Source organism: Anomaloglossus baeobatrachus, chromosome 5, assembly GCF_048569485.1.
Source record: "Anomaloglossus baeobatrachus isolate aAnoBae1 chromosome 5, aAnoBae1.hap1, whole genome shotgun sequence".
Taxonomy (NCBI): Eukaryota; Metazoa; Chordata; class Amphibia; order Anura; family Aromobatidae; genus Anomaloglossus; species Anomaloglossus baeobatrachus.
The window spans coordinates 411,765,322-411,780,808 of record NC_134357.1 but is presented as its reverse complement, the minus strand read 5'-3'; the positions used below and the strand labels follow the sequence as shown (position 1 = coordinate 411,780,808).

The following is a 15,487-nucleotide window of genomic DNA, read 5'->3' as shown; positions in this document are numbered from 1 at the left end:
TGAAGTACCTGTGGATTCAAAATGCTTATTATACTCCTGAATAAAATCCAGTTTCCAAAATGGGGTCACTTGTGGGGGTTTCTAATGTATAGGTACCCAAGGGGCCCTGCAAATGTGACATGGTGCCCGCAATTTATCTCAACTTTTCCAGAATTCAAATGGTGCTGCTTCCATTCCAAGCCCTCCCATTTATCCAAACAGAGGTTTTTGGCCACATGTGGGGTATCCCTGTGCTCATAAGACATTGGATAACAACCTGTTGGGTCCACGGTTTGTTGTTGTCTCTTGAAAAAGTGAGAAATTTGATGCTGAAGCAACATTTTTGTGAAAAAAATGAAAATTTTCAATATGGCAACCTAAGCTTATCAAATTCTGTGAAGTATTCGTGGATTCATACTGCTCACTATACACCTAGATAAAAGCCTTGAGGTGTCTTGTTTCCAGAATGGAGTCACTTGTGGGGGACCTCCACTGTTTAGGCACCTCAGGGGCTCTCCAAATGCAACCTGGCGTCCGCTATTGATTCCAGCCAATTTTGCAGTCAAATGGCACTCCTTCCCTTCCGAGCCCTGCCATGCGCCCAAACAGTTGATTTCCACCACATATAAGGTATCGCCAAACTCAGGAGAAATTGCACAATAAATGTTATGCTGAATTTTTTCCTTTTACTCTTGTAAAAAAAAAAGCTACCTGGTTGAAATAACAATTTTGTGGTAACATTTTTTTTTTTTTTTTTCATGGCTCAACGTTATAAAATTCTGTGAAGCACCTGGGGGTTCAGGGTACTCACCAAACATCTAGATAAATTCCTTGAGGGGCCTAGTTTCCAAAATGGGGTCACTTGTGTGGGGTTTCTGCTGTTTAGGTACCTTAGGGGTCCTCCAAATGTGACATGGTGCCCGCAATCTTTTTCAGCCAAATTTCCTTTCCAAAATTCAAATATTGCTCCTTTCGTTCCAAGCCCTCCCATTTGTCCAAACAAAGGTTTCAGACCACATGTGAGGTATCACCGCGCTCATAAAAAAGTGGTTAACAAACCTTGAGGTCAAATTTTTGGAATTACCTCTTGAAAAAGTGAGAAAATTGATGCTAAAGCAACATTTTTGAGAAAATTATTAAAATTTTCAATATGACAACGTAACGTTAACAAAATCTGTGAAGTACCTGTGGATCTAAAATGCTCACTATACCCCTAGATAGAAGCCTTGAGGGATCTAGTTTCCAAAATGGTGTCACTTGTGAGGGGTTTCTTCTGTTTAGGTACCTTAGCGGACCTGTAAATGCAACATGGTGCTCGCAATCTATTTCAGCCAAATTTGCTTTCCAAAATTCAAATATTGCTCCTTCTGTTCCGAGCCCTCCCATTTGTCCAAACAGAGGTTTCTGACCACATGTGGGGTATCGGCGCACTCATAAGAAAGTGGGGAACAAGTTTTGGGGTCCATTTTGTTGTGTTAGTTCATCTAAAAGTGAATAAATTTGGGTTAGAGCAACATTTTTAGGTAAAATTTAATTTTTGCTTTTTTTCATTCCACATTGCTTTTGTTCATGTGAAGCACCTGAAGGGTTAATAAACTTCTTGAATGTGGTTTTGAGTACTTTGGGGGGTGCAGTTTTTATAATGGTGTCACTTTTGGGTATTTTCTGTCATCTAGGCCTATTGAAGTCACTTCAAATGTGATGTGGTCCCTAAAAAAATGGTTTTGTAAATTTTGATGTAAAAATGAGAAATCGCTGATAAACTTTGAACCCCTCTAACTTCCTAACAAAAAAAAATTTTGTTTCCAAAATTGTGCTGATGTAAAGTAGACAAGTGGGAAATGTTATTTATTAACTATTTTGTGTCACATAAATCTCTGGTTTAACGGTATAAAAATTCAAAAGTTGAAAATTGCAAAATTTTCAAAATTTTTGCCAATATTCAATTTTTTTCTTCAATAAACGCAAAAAATATTGTCCTAAATTTGGTACTAACATGAAGTCCAATATGTGACGAAAAAACAATCTCAGAATCACCGGGATCCGTTGAAGCGTTCCAGAGTTATAACCTCATGAAGTGACACTGGTCAGAATTGCAAAATTTGGTCTGGTCATTAAGGTGAAAATTAGCTCCGTCACTAAGGGGTTAAAGAATTGTCCAATATAAACTCCAAAACATGTTTTAAGCTAATCTGTGCTGTATTGTCATATTAAACATCCCTACATTATTTTGTTTTCTAACTTCTGTTCCTCTTGAATCATCACTTTATTCTCTGCAGACATTTTATTTACCTACAGCTCAACCAAACTTGACTTTGTTTCCTTGGTTGCCAAACCTGATAGTCAGAGCTGGCACCGCCCGGCCTCACTGTCCAGCCCTGCCATCTGCACACTCATTGGCTGTGAGTAAACTGCCCAGCACAAACCTCTAGCAGAGGACAATGTGGGCACATATAATGTAGTAATGTGCCCATCCTTGTGCCCATTCCATAGTAATGCCCCCAACCTGTAATGTGTCCCAGCCTTGTGCCCATCCTATAGTATTGTGCCCCATCCTGCTCATCCTATAGTAATAGTCCCTTTCCTGGTCCTCTTCCATCCTGTAGTAGTGTCCCCTATTCTGCCATACTTCACACACAGAGAAAAAACAAAGACATAAAAAAACCCAGACATATCCTTCTCACCTGTCCTGGTTCCCTCGGTATCCTGCTTCTGACAGTGCTTTATATCAGATGACAGATTCCCAGGTGCTGCACAGGACGAGCTCTGTATGCAGCTTTTCCAGTGATCCGCTGCTAGCTTCTGATTGGCCGGTGGCTGATCATTGCAGTGCTTGCGTCTCAGCAGCGTCGGGGAATCTGGCATCTGATATAAAGCGCTAACTGCGCAGCCCCAGCACAGGCAGCGATCAGCAAGGGGGCCACTGCCTGCGTGCTGCAAGAAGGATCAGCGGCCGCAGCGGACAGTGCTTTATATCAGAAGACAGATTCCCCGCTGCTGCTCAGATGGGAGCGCTGTATACAGCTACTACAATGATCAGCTGCTGTCTCTGATTGGCCGGCAGCTGATCATTGCAGTAGCTGTATTCAGAGCTCCCATCTGAGCAGCGCCATGGAATCTGTCCTCTGATATAAAAGATTTTGGCCAAGAACCTCCGCTCCTCCATCAAGGATCTTAAGATGGGTCGTCATTTCATCTTCCAACAAGACAACGACCCAAAGCACACAGCCAAGAAAACCAAGGTCTGGTTCAAGAGGGAAAAAATCAAGGTGTTGCAGTGGCCTAGTCAGTCTCCTGACCTTAACCCAATTGAAAACTTGTGGAAGAAGCTCAAGATTAAAGTCCACATGAGACACCCAAAGAATCTAGATAAATTGGAGAAGATCTGCATGGAGGAGTGGACCAAGATAACTCCAGAGACCTGTGCTGGCCTGATCAGGTCTTATAAAAGACGATTATTAGCTGTAATTGCAAACAAGGGTTATTCCACAAAATATTAAACCTAGGGGTTGAATAATAATTGACCCACACTTTTATGTTGAAAATTTATTAAAATTTAACTGAGCAACACAACTTGTTGGTTTGTAAGATTTATGCATCTGTTAATAAATCCTGCTCTTGTTTGAAGTTTGCAGGCTCTAACTTATTTGCATCTTATCAAACCTGCTAAATCTGCAGGGGGTTGAATACTACTTGTAGGCACTGTATGTTCTTAGATTGGGTAATTCAAAAATATTGCTATCTAGCCTCAGACTCAGAAATTGTGCCTACTTATATAGTCATAACATAACCCCCTAAATATCAGATGAAAGCTATGCAGATGTGCCATTCAGTAGTCTGGGAAAACCAGGTACTGCCGCTGTCAACGTGACATCACATGAGGCAGCAAAATCATGGCAGGAGCGGTCCCATGACCACTCTGAGTCGGTGGAGAGGAGCTGACATCAGGGCAGGTAGGTAGTTACTATCTACTTACCTGCCCCAATGTAGCCCCAAAGTGAAATTACAAAAAAAGGAAAAATAAGCCGGATAACCCCTTTAACAGAAATTGACTTCATCCGGTTTATAAAGGAGATTGATGATGACCAGTATGGCCCAGATGGACTGTTACCCAGCTTTTTATAGACAAACCTGTCTAGCCATAAGATGAGTAACTTTCACTACTTTACAGTATTAACCTCTACCTGCAGATACGATGATCTCCTGGTTGGAGCTCCTGTTTACTTAGAGCGGCGTGCTGCTGGAAAGTTACAAGAGGTTGGACGAGTTTATGTGTACATGCAGAAGGTGACAAAACCTTTCAGCAGAGATTACCAAACTCTTAGTGGGAACTACGTTTATGGACATTTTGGTGCTTCAATTGCTCCTTTGGGGGACCTGGATCTGGATGGATACAATGGTAAGCACAAGGCACCATGTTGTAGACCATTAGTTGTTGTCATTCTCTTCTTTTCTTCTGCAAACCAGCAAAACGCTACCTAAAAATGACTACACTTCTTTTATTTGGACTTTGCCATGATATTGCCATTTTTTCTCATCCTAGATGTGGCTGTTGGTTCTCCGTTTGGAGGAAAATCTGGTGGAGGCTGTGTGTATATTTATAAAGGAGAAAGGTCTGGACTGTCAACGCAACCATCCCAGATCCTGGAGAACCCCCAATCAACACCTTCCAAGTTTGGTTTTACGCTCAGAGGAGGAAAAGATATTGATGATAACGGATATCCAGGTAATAACCAAAGCGGGAATGTGATGGAATCTATTGCCTCCTGTCTGTATTCTCATGTGTGGTGATTTGTACCTCTTGTAGACCTGATTGTTGGCGCATTTGGAGCAGACACCGTGTATGTATACAGGTGAGATGCAGCTGTGATGTTAGCTGGATGTAGCCTTATCCCTCATTATACAGTGCCTACAAGTAGTATTCAACCCCCTGCAGATTTAGCAGGTTTACACATTCGGAATTATCTTGGCATTGTGACATTTGGACTGTAGATCAGCCTGGAAGTGTGAAATGCACTGCAGCAAAAAAGAATGTTATTTCTTTTTTTTTTTAAATTGTGAAAAGTTTATTCAGAGGGTCATTTATTATTCAACTCCTCAAACCACCAGAATTCTGTTTGGTTCCCCTAAAGTATTAAGAAGTATTTCAGGCACAAAGAACAATGAGCTTCACATGTTTGGATTAATTATCTCTTTTTCCAGCCTTTTCTGACTAATTAAGACCCTCCCCAAACTTGTGAACAGCACTCATACTTGGTCAACATGGGAAAGACAAAGGAGCATTCCAAGGCCATCAGAGACAAGATCGTGGAGGGTCACAAGGCTGGCAAGGGGTACAAAACCCTTTCCAAGGAGTTGGGCCTACCTGTCTCCACTGTTGGGAGCATTATCTGGAAGTGGAAGGCTTATGGAACTACTGTTAGCCTTCCACGGCCTGGACAGCCTTTGAAAGTTTCCACCCGTGCCGAGGCCAGGCTTGTCCAAAGAGTCAAGGCTAACCCAAGGACAACAAGGAAGGAGCTCCGGGAAGATCTCATGGCAGTGGGGACATTGGTTTCAGTCAATACCATAAGTAACATACTCCACCGCAATGGTCTCCGTTCCAGACGAGCCCGCAAGGTACCTTTACTTTCAAAGCGTCATGTCAAGGCTCGTCTACAGTTTGCTCATGATCACTTGGAGGACTCTGAGACAGACTGGTTCAAGGTTCTCTGGTCTGATGAGACCAAGATCGAGATCTTTGGTGCCAACCACACACGTGACGTTTGGAGACTGGATGGCACTGCATACGACCCCAAGAATACCATCCCTACAGTCAAGCATGGTGGTGGCAGCATCATGCTGTGGGGCTGTTCCTCAGCCAAGGGGCCTGGCCATCTGGTCCACATCCATGGGAAGATGGATAGCACGGCCTACCTGGAGATTTTGGCCAAGAACCTCCGCTCCTCCATCAAGGATCTTAAGATGGGTCGTCATTTCATCTTCCAACAAGACAACGACCCAAAGCACACAGCCAAGAAAACCAAGGTCTGGTTCAAGAGGGAAAAAATCAAGGTGTTGCAGTGGCCTAGTCAGTCTCCTGACCTTAACCCAATTGAAAACTTGTGGAAGAAGCTCAAGATTAAAGTCCACATGAGACACCCAAAGAATCTAGATAACTTGGAGAAGATCTGCATGGAGGAGTGGGCCAAGATAACTCCAGAGACCTGTGCTGGCCTGATCAGGTCTTATAAAAGACGATTATTAGCTGTAATTGCAAACAAGGGTTATTCCACAAAATATTAAACCTAGGGGTTGAATAATAATTGACCCACACTTTTATGTTGAAAATTTATTAAAATTTAACTGAGCAACACAACTTGTTGGTTTGTAAGATTTATGCATCTGTTAATAAATCCTGCTCTTGTTTGAAGTTTGCAGGCTCTAACTTATTTGCATCTTATCAAACCTGCTAAATCTGCAGGGGGTTGAATACTACTTGTAGGCACTGTATGTTCTTAGATTGGGTAATTCAAAAATATTGCTATCTAGCCTCAGACTCAGAAATTGTGCCTACTTATATAGTCATAACATAACCCCCTAAATATCAGATGAAAGCTATGCAGATGTGCCATTCAGTAGTCTGGGAAAACCTGGTGACAACCTGTTTGAGAGCTGTAATGTCAACTATAACTGTTTACTGAAAGTTTTCTTGGAAATAAATGACGCCTTGGCAAAACCAGGTAGTCACACACAAGAGGCCCCCGCATAACACCATCCCACACAGGGTTATACACAGCCGACCAGAAACCCTAGTCACCCCCCCAGGGTAGAAAAGGCACACCAGTGGGCGGGACCAGGCGGATGGAGAACGCCCACCTAGGGATCTGGAGAAACCAGGGCGGGAAAAGAGTCAGTTAAGAGTTGAGATTCTGAGTTGTAGCTCAAGTGGAATGGAGTGGAGTAGTTGAGGAGGAGAAAGTGAAGGCTGAGACAGAAAGAAAAGGCGTCGGGGTTGGAGCCCCGGCCGTTGGCTAGGTGGCAGACAGTGGTCCGTGTCTGACAGGAGACGGGAAGATGGCTGCCGGAGATCCGAGGTGGGCCGGGAGAGGGTTGGAGCCCGCCGGTACCGACACCGGAGAACCGACCCGGAAACCGTGCACAGAGGGGGTACTTGGACCCTGAAGCCAGGACCAGAACCAACAGCCTAGCTAATTAACCAATTGTCCCAACCAAAGTCCCAAAAGCAGACAACCACCCATCGCGGGGGATAGGGCATCCGCCAGGGACCGGTAGATCCCAAGGGTCAGCGTCAGCGGGCAAGGCTCCCAACAAAAGGACCGGGAGCAGACTCCCGTGTTTCACACTGGGAAGTCCACCACACCAAACACAGAGTGCAGAGGAAAGTGACACAGACCACAAGCCCGAGTGTGGGACCAGATACAACCGACCGCAGAGGCCAGCCACCAGCACCATGGTTTACCATTGGACTTGTGTGATTCATTTAACCGTGAGTAAACTAACATCCCCCGGTCTGACCGGGCGCGCCGACCCCTGCAGTCACCATCCTCAGCATAAGAGACACTGGGCCCCGGGGCATCCATCCCTACCCACGGAGGGGCTAACATCCAGCTGCTATCCCATCGTCCCCCGGGTGCCCCACAACAGCAGCGGTGGTGCCACATTTCACCACACACAGTGGGTGGTGTCACAGACAGTTTACGGCAAATTCTGTACAAATACGTCCCCCTTTTTATTTGAAGTGTCCGCGCGACCCCCGGGTCCGGTGCAATCCCTCGAGCCACACTGCGGATCCGGATCCGAGCAGCCTAGCTGCTGGCACGGGGGCGGCACACATAGTACAAGAAACAGCAGACAACTTAGACTAGTCAACTGCCATGGCCCAACGGTGCGAACTAAAGTCCCACGTAATAACCACACCACACATGGGTAACTTTAACCACAACTCTTTACTGAAAAGGTAGATAAAACAGCAACACTCTCATCTTTTGTGGATGGGGTAAGTCACAGCTCTCGACATCAGGCAACTGCAATGGTAAACCATTAGTGACGAACCAGTGTGCTCTGACCGGACTCCCAGTACACGATCATCTTTGTATTTAACCTAGAAACCACTGTGACTTGGTGAGGCACAATAGTAAAACATTAAAGAAAAAAGGGCAGGAGGGTGGTAGATGAACTCCGGGTCTCGCAACGAGGAGAGGACCAGAACAAGAAAAGGCAGGGGAATTTAAGGAGAGTGAAGTAGGTTGGAAAGCACATCATAGGGGAGGAGGAAGAGGGTATTATGTGTGACAGCCATTAAGCATTGATTAATTGAAACAGGGCATAGCAGCCAAGGGGCATGCAGGTGAAAAACTCAGAGTGCCCTGCATTCTGGGACTAAGACATGGATGGCTAGTGGAGGGGTAAAGGGGTCCAACCCTTGGAACCATTGTCTATAAGCAATACATAGAGCGTCGCTTAGTGTCTACTGCGCCATTGAATGATTGTAATTATTCTTACAGACTTTCCTTTTTTTCTGTTTATTTCTCATTATCTCATACCCTCTTATTCAGAGCGCAGCCTGTTGTTACTCTCCATGCCTCAGTCACATTTTCACCAGATACCTTAAACCCTGGCGTGAAGCCATGTATGCTTGGTTCCAGGACTGTCAGCTGGTAAGAGGAATGTCACTATTTGTTATTGCAATAATGACTTGTGGTCTGATGGGGAGACATGAATGACTAATGTGACTGTGCTTAAAGGGAACCTGACAGCGGAGTCATGCCGTATGTATCACTAGCTGTATGACTTCAGCCACTGAAACGGTGAAGAGTTTCAGAGAAAAGCATATTTTAAAAGCAGTCGGAGGCCATGTCGCACTGGAGACTATTCAGACATATGGGACTGCGGCACTTCTTCCTGCTCACTCTCCTTGCATGTGTGTACAAGGAGAGAGCGGAGAGTCATTGGCAGCGGATGAGGAGAAGCCACCAAGAACTCTCCTGTCTGACTACTCTGCCATGTGACGTGGTCCCCGGCTTCTCTTAAAGTATTTTTTCTCTGAAACTATGCAGCTCTTCAGAGTTAAACATATATTATTGACATCATGCAGCCAGTGTCTGATACATGCTGCCGGTTGATGTTGTTCGGTTTCATTTAATACAATAATGTCAGGTTTTCTGAACAAATCTGTCATTGACTACTGTTGAAAGAAATAAGTAAGGCGAGTACTGATGAATGATCACAGTGGAGGGTAAAAAACTGCATGATAGAAATACGCTATATGGATAAAAGTTTTAGGACACGTTTTAATCATTAACTTCAGGTTTTTCTTTCAATCCCATTGCCACAGGTGTGATCCAGCCCCTTGCCATGTAGTCGGACTTCAGATAGAGCCATTTATTCATAAATGTTGATAAAGAGCTCACTGAATTCCAGCCTGGTTATGTATTAGGATGCTACTTGTATAAAGATAATTTCTTCCCTCTTAAATAGTCTATGATCATCAGTGAGGGGTAATATTAAAAAATGGAAGCGCTTAGGATCAACATCAAATCAGTCACAAAGTGGAGACCATGTAGGAAGTGACTCGCCCGCCACGGCGCCTTAGGTGACTTGGTGTCGGGTCGGACTAGTCCGGGGTAGTCAGCGGTGGCGGGGCCCAACTCCGTGACCCTGGCGGAGTCAATTAAGGTGGCGGTCTGGGGGAGATGGTAATAAGGTTTGTATATAAGATTCGTGACGCCACCTGTGGAATTGTGCGGCTATGGAGCCGCAGCTGCTGGAAGGGAACTCCGGAGCTGATGTTATGGCAGCTGAGGTGTTTCTTGCTCTCCACAGGTAGAGCGAGTACCCCGGGGCAACCTTTGAAAGAGTCTATTGTGTTTTCTGACAAAGTGCAGGACAAAGCAGACGACACGGTGCTTGCAGTTAAGATGTTTACTCACTGTTAAGTTTCAATGCTGCAGCTGACCGGTTACCCACGGTATGCTGGGATCCGCCGTCAGGGACCTCTGCCGATCCCGAATAGTTCAAGCGTCAGTACCGGTGCACCTCTCAATGTGTCCTGTCTGGCTGTCTCACTAGCGCTGGGCTGCACAAGGCCGTCCTGCGCCTCCGCCAAGGAGCCTGTCCAAAGGGTGGCTGACCTAGGTCTTCTATTGCTTCCCCTTGCAGGTGATCTGTGGCAGGTTATGGCCTCGGGTGCCTACAGCAATCTCCTGGGCCGTCGGTTTAACTAAAAGTACTGTCTTTCTTCTTTCAGCCTAGGGACCGTCCCTGGGTTGCAGCCGGATCCCTCCACCCGGTATTCTAGTGGAACAGGTCCACGGGATGTTCGTACTTCCGTGCACCCTGGAATCCCCTCAATCGGTGTCACCTGGGCCTAGCAAGAGCACGGGATCTCCACCAAAAACCTCCTTCTGTTTCTGTCCTTTCTGCCCGCTGTCACTCTCCTGACAGCCCACCTCTGCACTCCTCAACTCCTTCTCACTGACTACTTTGAATTTGAACTTACTGGTTCCTCTCACTACTCCCTGACTCCTCCCACACCCTCCCCTGGTAAGCTCCACCCCTCATGGACCAGTGAATGGGACTTAAGGCCCCATAACCAGGTATACTGGTCACTACTCTCAGCATTAATGGTGTGCCTCCCTTAAACCCTGACCCAGTGTGTGACCTACCAATTGGTGTTTGCAGAGTTTTGTCTGTGAATCACGGGCGCCACACTCCCCCACAGCGAATCCCAGCACGTCCGGGCTGAAACAAAAATACAATGGTTTTAACTGCAAAGAAATTTTTGAATGCTGTAACAGGTTAACAATCAACTTTTCATCCCTTTATGGGAGGCACTTTTCTTAAACGTTGCATAACAGTTGAACAAGTTTTAGAGTCCTTGGCACACTTGCTGGTCAAGTGCACAGCTTCTTTTGTGGAGTACATTCCACCTTAATTCTGGTAGGGAGCACAACGGGTGCAATTATTTACAAGGTGAAGTCCTGGCCACGCCTAGTCCTGTGGCCCACATGTCCATCAACATTATCTTATCTTTCTATAGGGAAACATGTAATCAACATACAACACACTTCTAAATTCTGGCCACCCAGAGTTCGGTGGACAAGTTGTCCATTCTTATCAATGCAAACACAAAGGGGGTCAGGGGAAATCTTCAAAAAGAACAGGGGGCAGAGGATACTTCAATAAGGGAAAGGGCAGCTTCAAAAAAAAACAGGGGGCAGACAGGGGCTATTTACATACATCTTGAGGTTGTTCTTTTAATAGTAGGGGTTCCATTCAGGCATATCTTCTGGTGGCATGAAAGCCGCTGCCAGACTAGTTTGGGTCCCCTGGGAACTCGTGCTGGGACTGCTGCGGGGCGGTGCTACCGGGGCTGCGTCCTCCCGGTGGATGTGGACGTCTAATGCATACCATCCCTGGGTACCCCTCAGGCGGGTGTACTCTACCCGGTCCGTCTGGGTGACCCCGTTGCAGGTGTCCCTTAATGTCTCTCCTGGACACAAAAATGTCCCTCTTCAGCCCCGGTTCCCGGATAAACCCCCATCCTCTCTCCAGGCTGCAGTGTATGATGCGGCCCCTCCTGACTGGGCCATGGGTAGCTTTCCTGGCCTTCCGCATCTTTTCCTTCGCGGCCAGGTTGGCAGCCTCTTTCTTGGCTTGCTGCGCCTCTCGGCGTTCTCTCTCCATCCGAAACTGGGCCAGTTGCCGTTCACAAATGATGGTCGTTGTGGCCCGGGTCATGACTGGCTTCAGTGGGACGGCCAGCCCTTGGTCGCGGACTGGTAATGCGTCCCAGTCTACGCAGGGTAAGATGGCGCCAGGTGCGCAGGCAGGAGGGCTGGGCAGAGGCCCCACTAGGTGGTCTGGGCTCTGCTGGGTGGGGGTGGCATCTTTCTTACCGGGCTCCACAGCGGCGGCTGGAGACTCGCAGGGTGCGATGATGCCAGGCACACGTGCGGGACGACTGGGCAGGAGCCCCACGAGGTGATCCGGGCTCTGCCGGGCGGGGGTGGCATCTTTCTTACCGGGCACTGCAGCGGCGGCTGGAGACTCTCCTCTCTCTGTAACGCACGACGTCGTCTGGTCTTCAGGTGCGTGTCCCGGTTCGGCCACTCCCTCTCCGGCCGCTCGTTGCTTGGCTTCCACCTCGAGCCTCCGTAACCGCTGGGCCAGCTGCTCCATCTCTTCCAGCAGGAGGTTCAGGCCGGGGTCCAATCCCTTCTCCCATGCCTCTCCCGGTGTACTTGAAAGAGAGAGCTCCGCCATATTGCCTCCGAAGTCGTCCCGGTTGATACTCGTGACTGCCGCTCCTGAGCATTCACCACCAGACAACCTGCCAATGCTCGGCTGCACCCTTCTCCACTCCGGAGGCGGGGTTGGGGGACGTACCACTGGTTGTCGCCATGCCGGCACCCAACCCACCAAGAGTGGCATTCCTCCGCCCACTATCCAGTACATTCTGGCAACTTCTTCCTCTAGACACCAGTATTAACTGCCAGACATTCAGTCTCTTAATGCGCCATTTTTCAGCACACTGCAAGCACATTGGGGGCGGGGCTTATCTTTGTGCTCTTTTTCTGGCACACCCCCTTTCTTCCTGCGCACGGCAGTTTTTCCACACAAGTCAAACACAGTCTATTTAAATACAGTTCTTTAAGGCACACGTCACCCATATTAACGGGTCTTGTTCAAATCCTGTTCGTGACGCCAAAGATGACTCGCCCGCCCCAGGGTCTTAGGTGACTCGGTGTCGGGCCGGACTAGTTCGGGTAGTCAGTGGTGGCGGGGCCCAACTCCGTGACCCTGGTGGAGTCAATTAAGGTGGCGGTGTGGGGGAGATGGTAATAAAGTTTATATATAAGATTCGTGACGCCACCTGTGGAATTGTGCGGCTATGGAGCCGCAACTGCTGGAAGGGAACTCCGGGGCTGATGTTATGGCAGCTGAGGGTGTTGCTTGGTCTCCACAGGTAGAGCGGGTACCCCGGAGCAACCTTTGATAGAGTCTATTGTGTTTTCTGACGAAGTGCAGGACAAAGCAGACGACACGGTGCTTGCAGTTAAGATGTTTACTCACTGTTAAGTTTCAATGCTGCAGCTGACCGGTTACCCATGGTATGCTGGGATCCGCCGTAAGGGACCTCTGCCGATCCCGAATAGTTCAAGGGTCAGTACCGGTGCACCTCTCAATGTGTCCTGTCTGGCTGTCTCACTAGCGCTGGGCTGCACGAAGCCGTCCTGCGCCTCCGCCACGGAGCCTGTCCAAAGGGTGGCTGACCTAGGTCTTCTATTGCTTCCCCTTGCAGGTGATCTGTGGCAGGTTGTGGCCTCGGGTGCCTACAGCAATCTCCGGGCTGTCGGTTTCACTAAAAGTACTGTGCTACGGTTGCTGTGGCACTGGAGACTATGTTCGGATTTTTTGCTAATGCACATGTGCGAGCACTGGAGACTATGTTTGGATTTCTTGCTACTGCACATGTGCAAGCGCTGGAGACTAAGTCCTATCTTGGAGCCATTGCACATGTGCGGGTGACATCATCGCTGACACAGGTCACATGTCTCTGACACCTTCTAAGCTGATTGGCCGCTGGTCATGTGCTTGTGACACGTGGTCACATGTCTCTGACACCTTCTATGCCAATTGGTCGCTGGTCATGTGCTTGTGACGCTTTGCTCGGTGATAGGCCAGCGTGACGTCATTGCTGTCATTCTGGCAGCGGATTGGCTCTGGTGTCCTCCATCTTGGATGAGGCACAGAGTCTATATAAGACCCTGATGCACGCCGCCCGGTGCTCAGTCCTCTTGGTTCATGCATGAGAGTAGACGCTCTGTGCACGTCCCTCTAGGCATCTCTCTGTCTATGTTAGGTGAGCGCTACTGGCAGGGTAGCGTTCTTATACCTTACAGCTTCGGCTGCGGTCCGTATCCTTACCTCTTAGTGGAGCGGACATAGGCAGGTGCCTGAGGCACATGGTCCGGTTGGGCCTTGTGATTCTACTCGTAGGTGGACGTTGCCGCTAGGGTAACGTTCCTTATACTGCGTCTGGCAGTTGTTCGTATCCTCGCACACTAGGGGAGCGAACATAGGTAGGAGCTTTGTGCGGTTTATGCTGCTGTCTGTCTCTTTTGCACCACTAGTGGAGCGGACCTAGGCAGGTGCCATATCTAGTGGTTCGTGTCCTCGCACACTAGTGGAGCGAACGCAGGTAGGAGCTTTGTGCGGCTTACGCTGCTGTCCGTCTCCTGGCACCACTAGAGGAACGGACCTAGGTAGGTGCCATTTCACACTCATTGCCTTTGTCTCTGTGACCATTAACAGAGACCATACCACACACCCTCCAAGTAAGGGAGGAATTGCTTTATTTTCTAATTATATTCCTCTGTGAGTTTAACAGAGGTATTGCACTCTGCACTTGTGCTATTACTATTTACAGTGGCACACTTATATACCCCTTATCCTCTGCCATAGTCTGCAGCAGAGTCTTTGCACGGTGGACCCTGACTGTCTGATATTCCTTTGGGTTTTATTATCAGACAGCCCCCCGTAACATTAGGACTGAGCCAAGGGTCTGGCAGTTATGGCAGAATATCAGCAGTTACACCGTTACATACAAAACTTGAGTCGCGGCTCAAGACTATTGAGGATAAACCTCAGACCATGGTGACATCTGCACATGATCCTCGACTTGCTCTGCCAAACAGGTATTCTGGCGATGCCAGATCATGTCGTGGTTTCATTAGTCAGTGTCAGATACACCTAGAGGTCAACTCTTCTCGCTTCTCTACGGAGAGGTCCAGAGTAGGCTTTATCATATCCTTACTTCAGGACAAAGCCTTAGAATGGGCGACTCCCCTATGGGAGCGCTCTGATGTGGTTACTCTGAGACATCAAGACTTTCTTGAAGCTCTTAAAGCGGTATTCATGGGTCCGCAGGTTACCCATGATGCGGCCCTGAGACTCTTAGATCTATCTCAGGGTTCGTTATCCACTAGTTCTTATGCCATTGCTTTTAGAACTCTGGTGGCAGAACTAGATTGGCTAGAAAAGGTGTTGATTCCTATCATCTGGAGAGGGTTGGCAGGCTATGTCAAGGATGCCCTTGCTACTCGTGAGGTCCCTGCTTCTCTGGAGAACTTAATCACTGTAGCAACAAGGATCGACGTACGCCATAAGGAACGCAGACTCGAGGTCTCTTCCTCACGCCCTAAGCATCGGGCTATTCCAGTTGTTGAGGGTCCACTACCATTTTCCTCAGCATCTGAGACATCTCCCACTCCTATGGAGTTAGGTCATACGTCCTCCAGACTACGCAGGTCTGGTCCTCCTATATGTTACGTATGTCGTCAGGCTGGGCACTATGCCAACAAGTGTCCTAGCCGTCAGGGAAGCTCCCAGGCTTAGTAACCATTAGAGAGGGGTTACTAGAGACGTCTTCTGCACCCTCTAAGGGGCACTTTGCACACTGCGACATCGCAGGTGCGATGTCGGTGGGGTCAAATTGAAAATG

General features: G+C 47.8%; 1 protein-coding gene across 1 annotated transcript in view; it reads left to right on the top strand.

Moving 5' to 3' along the window:
- ITGA2B (integrin subunit alpha 2b) overlaps nucleotides 1-15,487 on the top strand; it is a 130,942-nt gene that overhangs the window by 38,570 nt on the left and 76,885 nt on the right. Inside the window, exons 13-16 of the mRNA XM_075347718.1 lie at nucleotides 4,170-4,378; nucleotides 4,523-4,705; nucleotides 4,787-4,832; nucleotides 8,538-8,639. Coding sequence (XP_075203833.1) covers nucleotides 4,170-4,378; nucleotides 4,523-4,705; nucleotides 4,787-4,832; nucleotides 8,538-8,639 — 540 coding nt within the window. The remainder of the gene's footprint in view (nucleotides 1-4,169; nucleotides 4,379-4,522; nucleotides 4,706-4,786; nucleotides 4,833-8,537; nucleotides 8,640-15,487) is intronic.